The 21,965-nt window shown below is 43.7% G+C and overlaps 1 protein-coding gene across 1 annotated transcript in view; it reads right to left on the bottom strand.

The window, feature by feature from the left end:
* Positions 1-21,965, bottom strand: part of LOC124622458 (myrosinase 1-like) — a 78,936-nt gene that overhangs the window by 13,899 nt on the left and 43,072 nt on the right. Inside the window, exons 7-10 of the mRNA XM_047148162.1 lie at positions 18,741-18,888; positions 16,498-16,613; positions 3,655-3,789; positions 3,455-3,561 (exon numbers count right to left, since the gene is read on the bottom strand). Coding sequence (XP_047004118.1) covers positions 3,455-3,561; positions 3,655-3,789; positions 16,498-16,613; positions 18,741-18,888 — 506 coding nt within the window. The remainder of the gene's footprint in view (positions 1-3,454; positions 3,562-3,654; positions 3,790-16,497; positions 16,614-18,740; positions 18,889-21,965) is intronic.

Here is a 21,965-nt window from a genome sequence, read left to right as displayed (position 1 = left end):
CAAAACTGATGAAAGTCAACAGTCGATGACGCTATACAGGAGGCACAACTACATATTATAAATGAAGATATACCGGATCCAGTAGCAAAATTGACATTACACTAGGACGGGTAGAAACATGGACTTTTTTTTTTGAAAACTTATGGGACTTAACTGCTAATGTCATCAATCCCTAAGCTTGCACACTACTTAAGCTAAATCATCCTAAGGACAAACACACACACCCGTGCCCGAGGGAGGACTCGAACCTCCGCCGGGACCAGCCGCACAGTCCATGACTGCAGCGCCTGAGACCGCTCGGCTAATCAAATGGCTCTGAGCACTATGGGACTTAACATCTGTAGTCATCAGTCCCCTAGAACTTAGAACTACTTAAACCTAACTAACCTAAGGACATCACACACATCCATGCCCGAGGCAGGATTCGAACCTGCGACCGTAGCAGCCGCGCGGTTCCAGACTGCGCGCCTAGAACCGCTAGACCACCGCGGCCGGCACTCGGCTAATCCCGCGCGGCAGAAACATGGACTGTACATGACTCTTTGACCACAAGCGATCACAATGTAACAGAAATTAAACTCACATGAAACAACTACCACACGATACACAACACATTTGAATTTCAAAAGCACGAACTGGAATAGATTAGTACAAATTGTACAACATGGAAACATATACAACATAAAGGGAATGATGGATTACGGGGCACACACCCGAAACCTGTCACCTGCAGTTCACTGCGCTCTGTGCTCTTCATGGCACCTGGAAGCACCCTTTCCACCTCAGCAATGACTCCTCCCGGTTGGCACACAGAGTGCACGCTGGATGTGTTCCCCTCCCTGGTGGCCATATCCCTAAGCGGCCCCGCCACGCGCCTACTATTGGAGCTACCAACTATCAGCAAACCAACCCTGTGTGAATGTCCAGGGCATTGCGAGCCAAGAGGCTTCCTCTGGAACAGGAAGACCGACTTCACCTAGCTCGGGGACTGTTTAAACAGCACGACGTGACTTAAGTTGCCTCGAGACATATAGATACTGTTTCTAACTCCGCTACTTGAGTTATCGTCTTAAATCTTTTACATAAACTACACAGCAGATTATGACAGCATTTTAAATTTCGGTCAATAATGACACGGAGTATGGAAAATTAAATTTTTGTTACCTGTAGAAGCTGTTAGCTAGGCGACTTGCAACTGAGGCTAGATGATAGTTTCAGCCACTTAGTAATATAAATCTGCTACGGCATCCACGAATAGTTAACTATTCGCTCTAAGGAGCAGTAAAGACCAAATGTAGTTGTATGAGCAAAGGTCAGAATATGCAAAACTGTTTACAGACGATGCTGAGTGCAGTAGAGGTGTACAGCTTAAAAGATTAACACAAGACAGGAAAATATGAACAGTATCAAACCATTCTGATGGCTTAGAACCATTATGAATGGGACAAACAGAATACCACCGAGTATACGTTAACACAGACTTTCCTTTGAAATGAGTTGGAACCAGTTGCACGAAGAATCTCGTCAGCATAGATGTGTAAGTTCTGTTGTTGATAACACCATCGCCGGCCGGAGTGGCCGAGCGGTTCTAGGCGCTACAGTCTGGAACCGCGCGACCGCTACGGTCGCAGGTTCGAATCCTGCCTCGGGCATGGATGTGTGTGATGTCCTTAGGTTAGTTAGGTTTAAGTAGTTCTAAGTTCTAGGGGACTGATGACCTCAGATGTTAAGTCCCATAGTGCTCAGAGCCATTTGAACCATTTGATAACAGCATCTCTTGTGAAACCTGACTCGTCAGTCAATAAGTTGTGGTTCACGAAATCTGGTTGGTCATTAACCATCTGTAGCGATCACTGACAATATACGAAATGATGCCTATGATCTTGTGGCTTTAATTATTGCTCAGTGTTCAGATGGTACAGATGAAGATGTTATCAATGAAGAAGACAGATGAGAGATCAACGTGACACCCAAGACGCCTTGTACTCACAGGAGTAAGTGCTTCTACAATTTCAAGAATTTCTTCGTCACGGTACGGAGCATGTCCTGGTCGATCACATGATGCGTAGGTTGTAGCGTTCCTGAGCGTTGGTGAAGTGCTTGAAATACCCGTCTTCCCGGATTCCGTCATTGCAGAAACCTCTCTCGGTATTCCCTTTCAGCCGTTGCCGTATTACCGTTACAGACACCACAAACAAAGTGCATGTCCTGGTGTTCCTCGTCAGTAAACATTCTAGACGTTGAAACACGAATTTTAGCTTAGCAATTAATCGCTGCAGTCGCCTTGTCCAGAAACACACTCAGGGCTTAATATAAAAAGCATAATGTCAGTAACATCGAATGCTGTAACCAGCTACAAAACCGTACGCAAATTGCAGCTGAAGAAACTCATACAATGGCTGGCAACGTGTGATGGTCAATATGACGTGCAAACTCACCATCTTCCAAACGCTCCTTTTGTCGTGTATGGGGACAACACACATGAATTACAAGAGAAGTCCTTTAATTGAGAAATTAAGGAAAGAGAAACTCGCTGTTAGGGAGTTAAACACGTAACTCCAAAACGGTGACGAATACAGAAAATTTGTTCAAGATTTTTTGTAGCAAATAAGATCCTCTATTATGTGATCAAGAAATGACCTTACCATTTGATACATCCTGTATGTAACAGTCAGGTGCTCTTGCGTTATAGACTGTAGGGAATAACGTTGAAAACATGAAATGTTATTCCAAACTGGCGCAACAAGTCCACTGAGAATATGTTATATAATCTGTTGTAATTACAAAACTTTGGATGACCAGAAGGGCGTACTAGTCGGAATCTGGCACACGAGGATATCTGTGTAACGAAAAGAAGGGATCTCTCCTCCACGCCCAGTGAGATCAGGGTGTACCTGCCACCAGGGAGCACGTGATCTGCACAGCGTGAAGCCAACTTCTGACTTATTGCAGGAGCTCAGTGTTTGTGCAAATGGGGAGTCGATTGCAATTCTCACATAAGAAGAGAATGCTCTGATTGCAGCATGGAAAGGCTCGTTGTTAGTCACACAGAATGGTCATGCAATTTTAAGGCATTTTCTTTAGCAACTGATGAATACTTTTTTGTGCCCAATGATGCCGAGTACGCCCCACAGTTAATATTCATTACTTTCATTTACACAAAAAGGATACATTTAGGAAACCTGATGCTTAAGCTCTTATTTGGCGTCAGTTAGAATCGTTTGCGCCTATCTACGAGTCAAATCAGTAAGTGCAAACATAGATGTCAACACAAAGGTAATACAGTGTTTGAACATTTGCTGTTAATTCATCCAGCAACACCTCTACAAAAACCTTCGTCATTAGTAATAGAAGACTAGCAGCTCTTATAGTTAGAAGGCAATTTCGCAGGCAAGTTATTAAAAATTTAGCCATGAACTAAAGCAAAGTAACATAAGAATGCACGAGGACTTACTCGAATCCTCTGTTCCATTCCAGGTTGTCCATGAGGCTCCAGGCGGTGTAGCCGATCACCGGAACTCCATCCGTGTTGACAGCTTGCAGAAGCGCCGTCAGATAAGACTGCGACAAACATTTTAAAATATTCAGTGAATTTCCAAGCTGAAGTTAACATCTAAGTATTAGTGGTGTCTCAAGATGACGAAGCGCACTCACTGTTAAGTAATCGATCCTGTCGGTGTCGTTCAGACCACCAGAGTTTCCGAGGCCATTTTCTGTCACTATTATAGGGTAGCCCGGGTATTCGTTGGCGATCCAGTTCAGCAAGTTTCGGAATCCCCAAGGATATTGCTGGAACGAGAGAAAGTGGAGACACATTAACATATGATACCGGAGACTTAGTAAGCCCCACTCCCCCTTCCTATTTCCTACTCTACAGCATGGCAGTATGAAAAGTGACAACTTTACGAAAAAGAAAGTGCCGCTGCAGTAGCGACATCGAAACACTCTCACAAAATATTATTTCTCATTTATGATTATACCAGAGAAACACTCACCGTCATCACCAACATCATGCTAACCGTCGCTTCAGATAATACGCTTATCCAGTACCCATCTCTGAGTGACCTGTTCATGGCTCTCCATCCGTTTGCTTTCAGCCTCTTAATTTCTGGATAAACTTTACTATTAACGGGTCTTACCATATACTAATTCCGGAATGAATCTCCACCCTGCAGTGGAGTGTGCACTGATATGAAATTTGCTGGCGGTTTACAGCTGTGTGCTGGATTGGAACTCGAACCTTGGAAATTTACCTTTTGTAGGAAAGTGCTCTGGCAACTGAGCTATATTTTTCTCAGTACAACTCACTAATTCCCTCAGAACTTTATTTTCGCAATAGGTTTCTCTCTTACCACCCAAACTTCACAGATGCTATTCTATAAATACATTCTGGGGATAATTCTCTAGGCTGTGCCTAAGGCACTTGTGTAACGTAGGATGTTTTAGAGTGAAAGCAATACGCGCCTAATTTCAATATGTATAGAGTAATATTAACAAAAATTTAGAAAAGTCATTTTCATCTTCAACAAATTTGAACAAATCACTTATGTCATTAACATAAATATCGCAAGTCCGCTTTCTTGTAATACACGTGAAATTCTTATTTTAGAAAAAGAAATGTATATGCTGTGGTTACTGTCCCAGTCCTGCTGTCTAATTTCTCTAATTTACAGATAAAAGCAGTTAAAACAATTTATTAAAACAGTACAGGAAAATATCCAGTTGTTTTATTTTAAAACAATTATACTCTTGAGGATACAAAATGTACTCTGCGTGGTGTGCCTACTGTAAGACCTTCGGTACACCCACCATCAGATTATTTGACTTGTCGCTCTAACGAAGTTAGCGAGTGTCAGCAATATGTCTCGTGGTCTTATCGTGTCGTGTTTATGTTCTGCCGTTAGGTCAGACGATAGAAATGCCACTTGCACGCTTAGAGTAGCAGATTGTCGGTAACCAACTTTAAACAGAACTTGATTAATTTTCACACACATTTATTAAAATAATAACAAGCATAAAAATTACTGAACTTGGTTCTGGATGCTATTTACAATTGACTGTCTGAAGTTCCTTTGGTATTGGTACGTTAATCTTATTCTCACATATATCTCTGATACTTGCCAAAAGTGTCTATACATTTCTCTTCATGGCTATGTGCAGGAATATGGTAATCTTACAGGGTCTCCAGGAAAGGACTCCCTGATTTCAAAATTAAATATCTCGAAAACAAAGATCGATAGAGGAATGCAGTAAACGGTATGTTTATTGTGAAAGCTGTAAGAAGTTTATACAGCAGTTTGAAATAATAGTTACAAAGCTGCTAACAGATGGCGCTGTACGCTGTACAGCTCATATCAGCATACATAAATAATCGTATGAAAACAATCTTAGCAAACAATCACATCAAAATGTTTTCAAAATGTTCACCATTGGCACTACAGAGGTGGCGTTAACGAAGAATGAAATTCGCCATGACGTTTCGTAGTGTCTCAACCGAAATGGATTCACATGCCACAGAGATCGCCGATTCAAGCTCGTCCAGCTTGGCGGGATGCTTCGGGTAGACCATGTCTTTCACTGTGCCCCACAAAAAAAAAGTCACAGGGAGTCAGATCCGGCGAATATGGAGGCCAATCCATGCCTGCACCAGTACATTTGGGATATTCCAAAGCAATGACTCGATTCCCGAAGTATTCCTCAAGAAAGCGAAACACTTATTCGGTCCGATGTGGTCGGGCTCCATCTTGCATAAACCATTCAGTACCTGGTCGATCCTCTAACGCTTGCTGTGTGGCGACAAATTGTTCCAAAACTGCAACGTAACGTGCACCAGTGACCGTTTGTCGAATGAAAAAAGGGCCAATAATACCTCTGCTGCATTCTGCAGCCCACACAGTAACTTTAGGAGAATACAGGGGTTTCGCTTCACACCAATATGGCTTTTCGGAACCCCAAAATCGCCATTCAGGTGGAAATGTGCTTCATCTGTAAACCAGATGCAGCCAACATCAAATCCTTCACTATCAATCATTGTGAGCATCTGATTAGCAAAGGCAACCCTTTGTTGCACAGCTCGTACGGGTATGGCCTGGTGCGTCTGAAATTTGAATGGAAACATGTGTAGGCTCTTTCTCAGTATTCTCTGCGTGTTGGAACGCTTCAAACCAGTCTCAGATGCAATTCTACGGACGGATGACATTGGATTTCGCTGAATAATTCCAGAAACTGTGGCGACATTTTCAGGCGTAACTGCGGTTTGCTTGCGGCCAACATGCCCCACTAGACCATTTCGTTAAAATTTTGCGAAGAGCGTGCGAATGGTTTTCGCATCGGGTCCTTTTGGAACATTAAATCGTGCTTGAAAACTTCGCCTTGTTGCCGTAGGACTCTCTTCTAACGTGCGGTACTCTAGCACCAGAAAAACGCGTTGTTCAATGGAGTACATGGTTTTAATCTCTTCCTTCGGTACGCTAACCTCCTTTCACGCTTCAGTAGTGGAACTGATCGCTCTGGGCTTTTGATCACTATTTATACTAGGCATTACGTATGGCGATTACAGCGCCATCTGTTAGCAGCTTTTGTAACTATTATTTCAAACTGCTGTATAAACTTCTTACAGGTTTCACAATAAACATACCGTTTACTGCATTCCTCTATCGATCTTTGTTTTCGAGATATTTAATTTTGAAATCAGAGAGTCCTTTTCTGGACACCCTGTATTAGGCGCAGACTGAAACTTGACTATAGACTGGTACAGACAAATGCAGGCTGACTAATCGGAGGTCTGTACACTCGTTATAATACAATGCGCGTTGATGTATCACTGCGCGAGTTTGATCCGCGAGGAGAAAAGGTTCTACGTTAGCAGCAATCTCATTGGCTGCGTTACATATTAATACGCGGATCGGCGGAAGCAGAATTTGGTCCGTCTCTAAGACAGCGCCATTTCGTAGTGTGGAGGCGGACGAGCGCTGCGCCTGCTGTTGTTGTGCTCAGCGGGGCGCGCTCTAGTGGGAAAGTTGTGTACGCGCTGACTACGCGAAACTATGGACACAACACTCTGGTATTGTCTTCAGCTTTTATTTTTCGTTTTCTTAAACTTATTCATTCTTTGCGCAGTGTAAATAACTTGAAGACTGTATTGATAACGCTTAATCTTTGCAACGACATTTGTGCAACGTTGTAGTTCGTTGTAGGGTATTTCAGCACGATAAATAATTTTTAGTTTTCAAAAAATGATAGTTCAGTCGGTAGAGCACATGCCTGAGAGAGCAAAGATCCCAGGGGCTCAAGTTCCACTTATAATTTGTCAAGAACTTTAATACTAGTTGGAACTGGTTTTGTCTTTTAACTTTTATGCTTCCACTACAGATGGCTATATGTTTTTAATGTGTCTGTTTCTGTGTATTTATGATATTTAATGTCTTTTCATTGTTCCAATACAACACCGAGGTGACAGCAGTCATGGGGCACCTCCTAATACCTTGTCGGACCTCCTTTTGGCTGGCGTAATGGAGCAACTCGACGAGTTATGAACTCAACAAGTCCTTGGAAGTCCCCTGCATAAATATTGAACCATGCTGCCTCTACAGCCGTCCACAATTGCGAATGTGTTGCCAGTGCATGATTATGTGCACCAAATGACATCTCGGTTATGTCCCATAAATGTTCGATGGGATTAATGTCAGGTGATCTGCGTGGCCAAATCAGTCGTCCGAGTTGTCCTCAATGTTCTTCAAATCATTTGTGAACAGCTGTGGCCAGGTGACATGCCACATTATCATCCATAAACATTACAGTTTTATTTGGGAACATGAAGTCCATGAATGGCTGCAAATGGTCTCTAAGCAGTTGAATATAACCAGGACTCAGTCCATTCCATGTAAACACAGCACACACCATTATGGAGTCACCGCCAGCTAGCAATGGAAACTTGTAGTAAGGACTGCGGGACCAAAATGCTGATGTCATCGGTCGATAGGCTTACGCACAACTTAAACTAACTTATGCTAAGGACAGCACACACCCATGCCCGAGGGAGGACTGGAACCTCCGACGGGGGAAGCCGCGCGAACCGTGACAAGACGCCTTAGACCGCACGGCTACCCAGAGCGGCGCCAGCTAGCACAGTTCCTTGTTTACAACTAGGGTTCATGGCTTCGTAGGGTCTCTGTTACACTCTAACACCGGCATCAGGTCTTAACAACTGAAATCGCAACTCATCTGGTCAGGCCACGGTTTTCCAGTCGTCTTGGGTCCAACCGATATGGCCACTACCCCTGCAGAGGAGCTGCAGTCGATTTGCAGTTATCAAATGCACTCACGTGTGTCGTCTGCTGCCATAGGCCACAAGCGGCAGATATCGCTGCACTGACCAAAGGGATACGCTCGTCACATGTTCCACTTTGATTTCCGCCGTTATTTCACACAGTATTGCCTATCGGTTAGCACTGGAAACTCTACGCAAACGCCACTGCTGTTGGTCGTCAAGTGATACGTTGTCCGTGGTGATAGGCAACGCCTGCAATTTGGTATTCTCGGTAAGCTCTTGACACTGTGGCTCTCGGAATACTGAATTCCCTAACGATTGCCGAAACGGAATGTGCCATGCGTCTGTCCACAACAACCATTCCCTGTCCAAAGTCTGTTAATTCACGTCCTGTGGCCTGGCCTTAATCTGGTCGGAAATCTTTTCATACCAGTCACATGAGTACAAACGACAGCTTCGCCAATGCAACTGTCCTTTTATACCTTGTGTACGCGATACTACCGCCTTCTATATATGTGCATATCACTGTCCCATGAGTTTTGTCATCTTAGTGTATGTTCCCTAGAGCTTGAATGTGATCCACAAATTTGCAACATCATCATATTTGTGTTTTGTTTCTTCGTTGTTCCTCCTGATTCATCCCCCCCCCCCCCCATTTTATATCTGTATCATAATCAGATGCAGCAGCCTACACAGTTAAAAAGATCAATTTCCTTTTAATTTTAGAATAATCTTGTCATCTGGTGTACTTCCCAACAAAGTAAACTCACCGGGCAGAACGTTAGGCCCTCAGTGTGCAGTCGCAGATGAACCTTTAGACCTTTACAGATGGCGCAGCAATCGAGACGTGTGCTCAACCGCGAGTGCACTACCGCTACGTGAGCATCAGACAGTAACAAAAACTGAAACTTTCATGTTTCAGGCTGACACTGTACATAAACATGGGTAAATGTAACGACGTGACAGTGGCAGAAAAGTGCAGTCGTGTTTGACAGTGCCCAAAGCCATACGGAGTGTGAAGTTGCTGGATTTGTTGGTGTCTAGCGGCGGACCTTCAGCGTGTCTACAGGCAGAGGTGTAACACAGGTAGCAACGAAGCAAGACGTCGGCAGTGTGGTCCATAAAATACCCTGACTTGAAGGGGCTGGAGACCCGTCTGACGGCTTGTGAATCAAAATCGCTTCCAGAAGGGATCGGAATTGCTGCAGGCAGTGAATGAAGGTCAATCGGAACCTGTTAGCGAAAGAACATTGCCACGGGGACAGCATGCCGTGGAGATTTGGAGTCGGTCAGCCCGCAAGAGACCGTTGCTAACACAGGCACATAAAGACGACAACAGCAATATTCATCGGGCTGGAAGAATTTGTCACGGATTTTCTGAACACTGTCCCACCCATTACATCTCAACTGGCCAGCAAAATTATCTGATTTGAATGCCATAGAAAATCTGTGAGACACCTTGGAATAGCTGGTAATATGCCGACAATAGCCTCCCCGGAATGTGGTAGAACTGTGTGTTACTTAACCTGGATTCGACGTACCTGCGTGACCTTGTGGCTCCACTTCGCAATCTAATCCAGGCGTCGATCAAGTACAGAGGCAGAATTACACGATATTAGATGACGTTTGTAGTCATTTCTACAGGGGTGTTTAATTTCTTGTCAGGGGAGCTTACATAGTTTTCTAAATTCTACTCCGACTTTTCAGAAGATTATATTCTGTTCGGAAAATTTTCACAAGTTTGTCGCCTGTAACATACAGTTATAAAAATAACAAATTCAAGAAATCGTTATGAGACCTCCCATCAAATATTAAATATTATTTAAAATAACTCAGAAAGAAATGAGAGACTGCTGAAGAACTGTAATAATAAAGTAGAGCGCCTTGTTATAACATCCCTTGATTGCCATAATTACTGTCGGATTAGGTTTACTGATGCTATATGTTTATTAATAGTGCAAATTAGTAATAGTTATTAGGCAGTTATAATATATGTATTACTGTGCAACTGCTCCACGTATACGGATTACCGGCCGGGGTGGCCGAGCGGTTCTAGGCGCTACACTCTGGAACCGCGCTACCGCTACGGTCGCAGGTTCGAATCCTGCCTCGGGCACGGATGTGTATGATGTCCTTAGGTTAGTTAGGTTTAAACAGTTCTAAGTTCTAGGAGACTGATGACCTCAGCAATTAAGTCCCATTGTGCTGAGAGCCATATACGGATTACAGTGACATTACGTATTTCAACTTCATTTTTTCCTACGACTGTCGCTCAATAAGTAACGCAACACATTTTTTTTATGAAAGCAGGCTCGTTTTATTCAGCATTCCAATATGTCATATTATTTCCCAGTCTTTGGCTACAAAACCCTATTTTTCAAAATAACCTCCGTTCAATGCGACGGCCTTACACCACCTTCCTGGGAAGGCAAGTGTGCCCACTTGGTACTACTCTGCTGGTTAACGTCGGAGCCAACCTCTTGCTGCATCGACAACGTTTCTATCATCCCGTGCAGTGCATTCTTCATTGGGACAAACAGATGGAAGTCGGAAGGCGCGGTATCCACTCTGCACGCTGGATGAGGAAGAGCAGTCCAATGAAGTTTTGTGAACTCCTCTCGGGTGTGCAGACTTGTGTGACACCTTACGATGAGAGAAGTTCGCTTGAATTTTTGTGGTGACGAAAACGCTGAAGTCGTTTCTTCGATTTCCTGAGCGTAGCACAATACACTTCAGAGCTGATTGTTGCACCATGAGAGAGAACATAAAACCGGCTGGGGGTGTGGTTTTGAAAGTTTTCTCCGGAGGCGAGATGGTGTGGCGCCACTTCATGGATTGTTTCTGATTCGAAGTGAAGAACTCACGTTTCATCGCCCGTGACAAAAAATTGTCGCGATCAGCTTCGTAATGCGCAAGCAGTTCTACACAGATGGTCCTTCGTTGGTCCTTATGCTCTTGTGTTAGGCGGCGATCAACCCAGCGAGGACACACCTTTGAGTACCTCAACTAGTGGACGAATGTTTCAGCACCACCAACAGAGATGTCCAGTTTAGTAGCGAGGTGTTTGTTGTGATCCGTGAAGCACGTCTAGTGAGTGTGTCCGCACGTTCCAAGGTTGTAGGGATCACTAGTCGCTGCCGTGTGCGGCCGGTCGGCAGGCGAGAGATGGACAGATTTGCGCGACCTCGTTGGGATGATGGCAGACGCCTCGCCCAACTACTCACCGTGCTTTTGTTCGCTGCCAACTCTTCGTAGACGTTCGGTCGTTTAATATTTGCGATACTCTGGTTTTCCACCAAAATGAACTAAATGACATCGCTCAGCTTGAAACGTACCTCAGTTACAGACGCCATTTTGAAAGCTACGAAAAGCGCCGCCACCTACCGGCACTTTATTAAATTACAGGGAATGAAACAGGAATATTGCACAATGGCCAACAACAAATTCCGCATTTTTTCAACCGAAACTGGCCGAAATAAATGTGTTGCGTTACTTATTGAACGTCCCTCGTATTTCCCATTCGTAATTTTCTTTACATCATCGTGTACTATCTGTATTTACATTTACAGCAATTACTATATGGGTATTCAGAATGGCCTGGACTATTCTTCCTCGCGTCGCACGTCAAACGGTATGCTATCAATGCGTGTGGTTGCAATACGATCGACACACTGCCCTCAGCAACCCATCTCGCTCACACTGCTCACACTTGTACGTCTGTGATGGTCTGCGAGAGGCATTGAAGCACAATCACTGATCATTAGACCTACTTTAAATTTCACTCAGATTCCACGCGTTGAATTTCACGCTTGTCCACAAAGCCTAATTGAGTGACGCAGTATCATCTCGCTGATGGGTAATCCATCCACTGAAGAACGTGTTAAACTCTATTGTTCCTTTGGCGTTAGTTGACGTAAGTACGCTACATGCCGGAACCGGGTTTCATCATCTCCTTTCACAACATCAACAATGTAATGGCGTCATTACACTCTTTAAGTCATCGTGACCGATATCTCATCTAAAAGTTATAGACATTTTATAGCAAAGGAAGAATTGTTTCAGCCCAGAGCCACACGAAATGAAAATTTCAAGCTGCCTCTCATCTGACATTCATCACTTACTTATCAGTCGGTTTCTAAAATTTTTCGTTAACTATATTCGGAATACGTCCATTCTCCGTTGCGCTACCAATAGAGGAGATTGCAATCCATTGAATGCGACCAGTTTATCACTGCATTCGCTGAAGGAACCCCAGTGATATTATTTAACTTGAATTACTGTACAACTACAGAGACTCAAATCGCTAGAACCTTTATATCTGTATAACAGGTCAAATTGACAGGGACATGTAAATAATCAGGAAGCACTTAAAGCATCGCCAACGTAAGAAATCATACAAACAGCGTTCAATAGAAGGCTCGGTCCACGTTCGCAGTGATACCAGCACTTAAGTGAATAATTTAATCTTGCAGAGTACGGCAATCAGCAGAAAAACAGTTTGCTACTTGATGATGTACGAGTTAGTTAGACAACTTGCCATTTCTCAGACGGCCATGTCTCTGGCTTTGTTACCAATTGAACATGCCTGGAATATGGGCGGATGATACCAGGTTTACTGCCAGCCCCTGACAAATTTGATGATTAATGCGTCTAGTAGTCTAGTTGTGGGAAGATAGCTCCGACGTTCAGCATGCTCGGCGTATCAGTTCCCATAACGTCCCTACTGAACTTCTATGGCGCTTTCTCGCGGAATGTGGTGCTGTTAAATTTCACAGATGGTCTGACGTTAAGTCCTGATTAGTTACAGTAGGATAGTTGATTTGATCATTGTAGTCCCTCTGGCTACCGGCGTTATTCATGGAGACGTTACAAGAGAGGCATTGTGCATCACGGAGAGATTTACTATTGAAATTTCGGGACAGCACTTTTCAGGAGGAGTCAGACAACATATTACTTCCCCCCCCCCCCCCCCCACATACATCTCGCGTATTGACTACGAGGAGAAAATTCGAGAAGTTAGAGCCAATACAGAGGCTTACCGACAATCATTCCTCCCACGCACTATTCGCGAGTGCAACAGGATTGGAGGGATCAGATAGTGGTACCGAAAGTACCCTCCGCCACACACCGTTAGGTGGCTTGTGGCGTATGATGTAGATGGAGACCGAATTTGATCTGAGTTAGAGATATAATTTCAATATTAATTATCGCTTATTAAAGCAAAGTCAACAGCGGCACCTAGCAGCAGAGTCTTTGACCTTAATCTAAATTAATATAGTGTTAATGCGATTTTCTGTACGTAAGACATATTTAAAACAATATCGTTGATTGCTTGGTGATTCCATTCATATCATTCAATGATTCTGAAATTTTATTTTAAGATTCATATAAGAAACCGATATTTCGAATGTTGAAACCAGTTAATTTCATCGCATCACAGTTTACTACTTATGAGTGTAGAATCTACAACCACTAAAAGCCGTAATAGGATAATAAGTTTCATAGGGTATCTACTTGTGTAACCAATACCAAGACTGCATCACATATTAACAAAGGTAGCGGTGATGGTGCAATATTAAAATTTAATTAAACGATTGTTTCGAAATGTAAATTTAATTCAACTGATGCTTGACTGCAGAAGATCGTAAGTGTAACCCAAACATATCAGCTAAATTAATTTTACTAAAAATAGTCGTATTAAATTTTTCATAGCTTCAGAAATATCAGATGCACAAAATTTAACAACCTATTTGTAATGACCTCAATTTTTTTTCAAGATGAAACATTTTACACATCAATTCGAAGTCGTTTTAAATTTCATAAAAATTATATTTATTTTATTTTAGTAAAATGTCAGAACGCGTCGGAAAGAATTGTAGATCAAGTTTGGTTGTTACCACATTAACATACATTGCGAAGGATATACAAAGGAAAAAGCTAACACTAATATAAATTAAAATAGCATTAGCTTTCAGGCATCTTAATTCTGTTATTTACGCACCTGTTTCGTGGCCTCACATCCCTTAAACTGATGGAGAGAGAGAGCTGTCTATAAACAGGTCTTAAGGAGACGGCAAATGGCAGTTTAGAGCGAGCTGATGTTGAAGTAGGCCGTGGAGACCCACAACAGTCTCATTCCTGTGAATGCAATCTAAATGTAGGTCGTCATCGGTGAGAAAACATGGCCGATGTCTGTTCTTTCTGTAAAATTCTATTGTGACTTGTGTTTATATAATAAATATTATGATATGAATATACGTTTTGACTCATTAGCATTTACATGGCATGGAATTTACATAGCACAGGTGACCTCTTGGACCTGACCTCTGGAGTGTATTGCAACCAGTTTAATTCATCACATGTCAGCAATGAAGTACACATGTCGGATTTGTGGTCTCACTGAATGGGGAGTGAGAGTTTAATATTTGAAGCACCCCAAGCACAGAAAAATCCTCAAGTTCAAGATCTACATAAACGACGACCTACCCATATAAAACTACGGGTTATGTGTACCTAACAAAGCAGATTCCCACCAAGAAATTGTATTACCCCCAGCAGAGTCAAATCCGGGGTTTTGCTCTGAATGGCAGGGGACTGAGCTCATAGAAATTTTGTGTTGCCATGCCGTCTCAAAATGCTCTAGAGTAAACGAAGATGTTTTCTTGATCTGTTATAATAGCGTCTACACCTACATCCTCATCATTCTCCTCGAGCCACCTAACGATATATCGTGGGGAATACTTCTGATACCACTAACTGATTCTCCTTTCCTGTCCAACTCGCGGATGCCGCGTGAGGAGAATGATTGTCGGTAAGCCTCTGTATTGGCCCTAATTTCTCGAATTTTCTTGAGAGGTATGCGGGAGGAAGCAATATATTGCCCGACATTTCGCACAAGTGCTCTCTATAAATTTCAATAGAACAACTGTATATGATACACAACGCCTCTGTTGTAGCGTCTGCCACTGCTGATCGTATGTGTAACGCTCTCGCGCCGACTAAACGATCCCGCGATGAAACACGCCACTCTTTGTCGGACCTCTCTTTCTTCTACCAGTCCCACCTGGTAAGGATCGCAGACCGATGAACGATACTCAAGAATCGGCCTTGTAGGCCACTTCCTCCGTCGATGAGTTACATTTTCTTCAGATTATTCCTATGAAGCTCAGTCTGGCATCTGGTTTTCAAAATAGTTCAAATGGCTCTGAGCGCTATGGGAGTCAACTTCTGAGGTCATCAGTCCCCTAGAATTTAGAACTACTTAAACCCAAGGACATCACACACATCCATGCCCGAGCCAGGATTCGAACCTGCGACCGTAGCGCCTAGAACCGCTCGGCCACCTCGGCATCTGGTTTTCCTGCTACTTTTTATGTGGTCATTCCACTTAAAGTCGTTCTGGATTGTTATTCCTAGATATTTTTCGGTACATGCAGTTTCCAGCAGTTCGTCATCAATAGAGTAGTTGTGCATTAGTGTATTTCTTTTCCTATGTATGCACGATATGTCACGTCTATTCACGTTTAGCATTAACTGCGAGTCCTTGCACCATTAGTCAGTCCTCTGCAGGTCGTTCTGCAAATCGATGCTGTCTTCTGGCGTTGCTACCTTTTTATAGACGGCCGTGTCATCAGTAGTAGTCTTAATGAGCTTCCGACGCTTTCTGCTAGACCATTTGTATACACTGAGCGGTCCTACCTTGGGGTACTCTGGAAATTACCTTTACGCTTGCCGGATGTGTTCCGCTAAGGGCGATATGTTGAGTTGTGCCTGTAAGGTCTTGAGGCCAACTACAAGGGCGAGAAAATTTTCGAGAGTGCTGGGACTTAAAGCTATGTTGCATGTTTTTATTCGAGATTAAGAAGAAACTGGTGTAGTTCTGGAGGGAGGAGAGGGGAGGCAGTCCCATAGGCCGCTCCCTCCTCCTCCCCTCCCCCTGTCATCATTTCTGGCGCCGCCGAATTAACGTACTGCAGAGGAGTGCACCAAAGAGCAGGAGGGTGCACAGAGCGTGAATTGAAGCTAAAGTGCTTGGTTCAGAAATTTCTCATTCGTGGTGCTGTTAATCTGTAAAAAAATGGAGCGTGGTAAGGACCAGTGGTTTGACGTCAATGAGTGTGAGATGAAAATCGAGAGAATTCTCAGGGAATTTTGTCGATTGTCTCCGCCTCGGTTAATTCAGAGAGGTACCTGGCTAAAGACACTGTGTCGGCCTACGGCTCACTCACCCCACTACTGACGCTGACGACGCCAGAGTCTCTGGACTTGGATGGAGATATGCCGGCCTCGCCTGACGTCACGATGCTCGTCGAATAGTGATTCAGCCCGAAAAAGTCAGCCGCCCCTGCAACAGAACACAGCTTACGTCAGGTGATCACCTTTACATGTTATTCGTTCCGAAATGTGTAGAGAATCTAGAGTTAACTGAAGACCCAGAAATCTCTACGTCTAAGGCATCTTACGTTGTACACATTGTTTCATAGTCAAGCTGTCAACCCTTAGAAGGATGCAAAATATCTCTGAACTTAAGGTTCCTGCAAAAAGATCTGCGTTACGCCATTTATTACCAAACATCCATCTGCGTTCTAAATACCTTTTCAGTACGATTTCCCACTTACTTTCTTACAGTAATAAGAGATAACAAAAAATCTATTGAAAGCTTCTTGCCACTTTTTGGATACAGGTGAAAAATATGACCTATGTTCCTCATAAAATATATATCAGAATACAAAATGAAGATAATGGAATTTCTAGTGGAAACGAAAGTAAAAATTATAAGCCACCACAATAAACAGAAAACAGAACAAGTTTAACATATCTAGAGTGTGATACTAACTAACCTCAAAGTAATAGAAGAGAGAACTAAAAGGTGGCAGTGGGACTGATATCGTAACTGAAACAAGTATTCAGCAAGTGAATGAAATACAGTTAAGTGAGAGGAATGGGAACACTGCGGATTATATCTTTGAAATGCAAGTAAACGAACTGAGGTAAGTGTTGTGGATTGGCAGGAGAGCCAACCCAGGAAAACTAGAGGAAGCCGAAAGGCACGCGTTTTAGCTCACGCAGGCTGGCGTGAGGTCTGGAACAGGAAAGGGAAATTAGACTTTAGAAAAACGGACGTAGCTGGTGGAATACTTGTGGATTGGCAGGAGAGCCAACCCAGGAAAACTAGAGGAAGCCGAAAGGCACGCGTTTTAGCTCACGCAGGCTGGCGTGAGGTCTGGAACAGGAAAGGGAAATTAGACCTTAGAAAAACGGACGTAGCTGATGGAATACTTGTGGATTGGCAGGAGAGCCAACCCAGGAAAACTAGAGGAAGCCGAAAGGCACGCGTTTTAGCTCACGCAGGCTGGCGTGAGGTCTGGAACAGGAAAGGGAAATTAGACTTTAGAAAAACGGACGTAGCTGGTGGCATACTTAACTTTAATCCGTTAAAGGTGAACGTCGGTCTGACGGTACATGATTAACAAGATCAATAGCAACTGATAATGGCGCCTTGCTAGGTCGTAGCAAATGACGTAGCTGAAGGCTATGCTAACTATCGTCTCGGCAAATGAGAGCGTATTTTGTCAGTGAACCATCGCTAGCAAAGTCGGTTGTACAACTTGGGCGAGTGCTAGGAAGTCTCTCTAGACCTGCCGTGTGGCGGCGCTCGGTCTGCAATCACTGATAGTGGCGACACGCGGGTCCGACGTATACTAACGGACCGCGGCCGATTTAAAGGCTGCCACCTAGCAAGTGTGGTGTCTGGCGGTGACACCACAGTAAGTGAAATCCTAATCAGGAAATCTCAGCCTGTAATGTAAGGAGTCATAACTGAAATTTTGAACCTGACCGCGATTCCATCCATTTTATTTCAATGCCTTCAACTCAGCTGCTGTTCATCGCTACGGTCGGGTGTAGGTTACCTCTTATTCCGGTGGTTCTATTTCCAGACGGGAAAACCTGTTATTGTTGCTTGGGAGAAACAGGTGGAAAAACATAAGCGACAGTGAATGTTTGAGTCGTTCCCACAGGGGTTTTCGGGTGATGTATGGCAGCTGCTAATGGTAAGCAAATTATCTAGATTGGAAACAAAACTTTCTATTGAGACAACAATATCTTAAACATATAAACTTGCATCGAATACTTAAGCGAATGGAGTGCTATGCTGAAAGCGTATTTTAATGCACAGAGGGTACAGTTAACTACAATGCTCCAGTTAGAGAACCTATAAAAACACAACCACTGAATAACACCCTTGTGTGAATAGAAGGTAAGTGGAATCCTTAGCATAAGAGGTTTGCATACAAACACAAGGTTGCAGTAAAATGAAAACTAAAAATCTTGAAGAGGATATAATGTGTCTTGTCTATAACAAGAAGAACTTTCGTTCCAGATCTGACTTTATGTTCAAGAAATAGCGGAATGATGTGCTTTCTACTGACATAGGAGAACGAAAGTAGATATTAGTGTGGCATAAACTTACCTCTGAGGTACGCAATCTCTTCCTCTGTAAAAGATGGCAGCCGTGAACGGGGCCGCCCCTCTGCAGCACTGTTGGCGTCCACCCTCTGGCGCACTACTGCCGGGTAATCCCCATCCTGGCTGTAGATGGGGTGCGCGTAGAGTCCTCCCTGATGACAGCAGACAAATATGCTTCTCTTATAATTTGTGTATTTCCTATTTCCCGCAGCAACACAGAAACTAAATAGGTAAAACAATAATGACTGCTTATAACCATCTCTGTGTGTTATAATTAGTGTCCGCAGCTCGTGGTCGTGCGGTAGCGTTCTCGCTTCCCGTTCCCGGGTTCGATTCCCGGCGGGGTCAGGGATTTTCTCTGCCTCGTGATGACTGGGTGTTGTGTGATGTCCTTAGGTTAGTTAGGTTTAAGTAGTTCTAAGTTCTAGGGGACTGATGACGATAGATGTTAAGTCCCATAGTGCTCAGAGCCATTTGAACCATTTATGATTAGTGTAATCTTATCTTCGCAATCCCTACAGGAACGACACACAGGACGCTTTTGTACATTCTTAGAGTCCTCTCTTAAAATCGATTGTTGTAAAAGTATAGATTCGAGGTACAGTTGGCGTTCGTCCTCAAGAAACTGCCACTTCAAGGTCCCCAGTCTCTCCGTGACGCTTCCTGTGAGCAATCGTGTCGCCCGACTCCCTGTACGATCTCTGTCCGCTGTTCGTCCTGTTTGGTACTAGTGCTTCACACTCGAGCAGTATTCTAAGATGGGTCCGAAGAGTGTTTCGTAAGCGTTCTCGTTTCTAGACTGTTCACATTTTCCTAGTATTCTACCAGTGAACCAAAGGCTGCAGCCTATGTATGCGATTGTTACTTTTCGTACCTCTACAGACTGTTACACCAAGGTATTTACAATAGTTGACTGATTCCAATTGTGACACATTGATATTGTATTGTAGGATACTACGTTTTTCCTCGTAACGTGGAATGCACAATTTTACATTGTTGAACAGTTAAAGCAACTTGCCAATATTTGCCCCACTTGAAATCATATCAAATTACCCATTATAAACTCACCATCTATTTCCACACGCAAGAGGTTGAACTCTTTTCTTCCTTCCCCTGTCGCCTTCCAGAAACAACGACCTAAGGTTTGTATTAATAGCTTCAATTAGTACTCTATACGTAATTGTTTACAGCATGAAGATGAAACCAGCTGATCCAGTTTCCCAGTCTAGTAAGTTTCTCAAATAACGGTGGGGGGGGGGGGGGGGGTGATCAGGAATTCAGGTTACAAGGCCGCTATTTCTGAAGTTTCGACTGTTATAAAGAAATTAGTTGCGCGCGGTGATTCTGATACATGCCTTTGGAAAACGTGCTAGTTACAGGTGAGCACAAATGGCGACTCGCCTCTGAAACTGGTCTCACGAAGAAATCCACTCAGTTACTCGATTTCTATTTCTGAGGGCGAAACATGTAAACATGGCTGAAATTCTCTGGCAATTGGCAGAGCTTTACAGAGAGACTGTACTGTATGCTCACCACGTTGCAGAATGGTGTCGAAAGTTTGAGACCGGCAGAGAAAACGTCACAGACGAGGATCACAGTTGCCATCCCAGCACGGCAACGACAGCTTTGAACAGAGTTCGCGTGCCGGAGCTGACTCGGGATAACTTCGGAATCAACTTGCAGCGTGTGACGGTAGAACTGGCAGTGCCTTCCGGAAGCGTTCGTCACGAATTTTTCGATATTCTGCAATACTGGGAAGTTTGTACCCAATGGGTTCCACGAAATCTGTCCAGCTAACACGAGGAGAAGAGCATGGAGGCAAGCCTGCAACTTTTACAAGGGTTCTCCACTGAAGAGAACGGTTTTATTCATAGCACTGCCATTTGTTACGAAACCTGGATCGACCACCGCACCCCCAGCAGAAAGCGGCCGTCAGTGGAGTGGAAACACCTCTCCTCTCCAAGGACAAAGTAGTTTAAAGTGACTCCAAAAGCAGGGAAGGTGACGGCCGCAATGTTTTGGGACACACTCGTGCAGTTTTTGGAAAGAGGGAAGACAGTGATCGCTGACCGATACTGCATGACCTTAACATGACTGCGCAGGAGGCAACGGCCAGGACTTCTCATCGAGGACGTCGTGTTTCTTGGCGACAACGTGCGACCTTATACTGCCAAGAGGATCACCACGCTCTTGAAACTGTTCTCTGGGACGTCACTGACCATCGTTCCTACAGGCCGGACCTCGCTACAAGGAACTTTTACCTTTTCCCTCACTTAAAGGAGCAAATAGGAGGCCGACGATTCACTTCAGACAAGGAGGTGAGACGCTTCGCGGAAATGTGGCTGAACACGATTTTTACCAGAAGGGTATATTCAGGGTCGTCCAACGAAGCGACAAGTGCCTAAACCAATATGGAGACTATGTCGGAAAATAACCTAATGCATGTACTTCCTGATAGGCCCTCGTACATTGCCACGTTTACACTCCTTTTGGAAGCAGTTGTGATTGAGGCTGATAACTTTTTCCTTCTCGAGACATCGCATAACTCTGTTTAATGAGACTTCGTCACTATTGATAGCATTTGCAAGAAACGCCCACTTGTACTAAACCCCCAGAAAAGTTTCAATTTAGCCAGTGAGACCGTAGAAGATGGTATAAGAGGCACAGAGTTGTACTGACCGTAATTGTCCATCCGAATTTTGCGGAGATTAAGTTAATCCGTCCTTGGGCTTTCTTAATGAGTCGTCGTGTAGGATTCTTTCGATCAGTTTTGCAGAAAAGTTTATGTCCCTCACACAAGCAGGATCGGCACCGTCAGATTGTAAAGTGCAATTCTTCTTGCTGTGACTCTGTGTTCAAGCGGAACGCTGTATTATTCGCGACAACGTTCAAAAGGGCTGCCATTATTATGTATTTATTTACTTAACACCATAAACCGACAATATCGACACAATTAATAATGATTTAACTGGAAACTGACAGTTTCCTGAGAGCCAGATCTAGATTGGAAGCCATCCTATCAGCGACTGGCGACTACAGCGCACAGCCTGTACCTTGTACTTACACTCGTGATATTTCGTAGCCAATTGTACATTTTCGTTTGCTTAAACATTATTCATTTATTTATTAAGAAGGTCAATTTCTGGCGTCGTAATATTGTTGTAAGAAATTTATTATGACCTGTAGGTTCACATAATATCCTGAAAGGGTACAGTACCGCCCGACATTG

This window comes from Schistocerca americana, chromosome 7 (assembly GCF_021461395.2).
Source record: "Schistocerca americana isolate TAMUIC-IGC-003095 chromosome 7, iqSchAmer2.1, whole genome shotgun sequence".
Lineage (NCBI taxonomy): Eukaryota > Metazoa > Arthropoda > Insecta > Orthoptera > Acrididae > Schistocerca > Schistocerca americana.
This window is presented reverse-complemented; position numbering and strand designations above follow the sequence as displayed.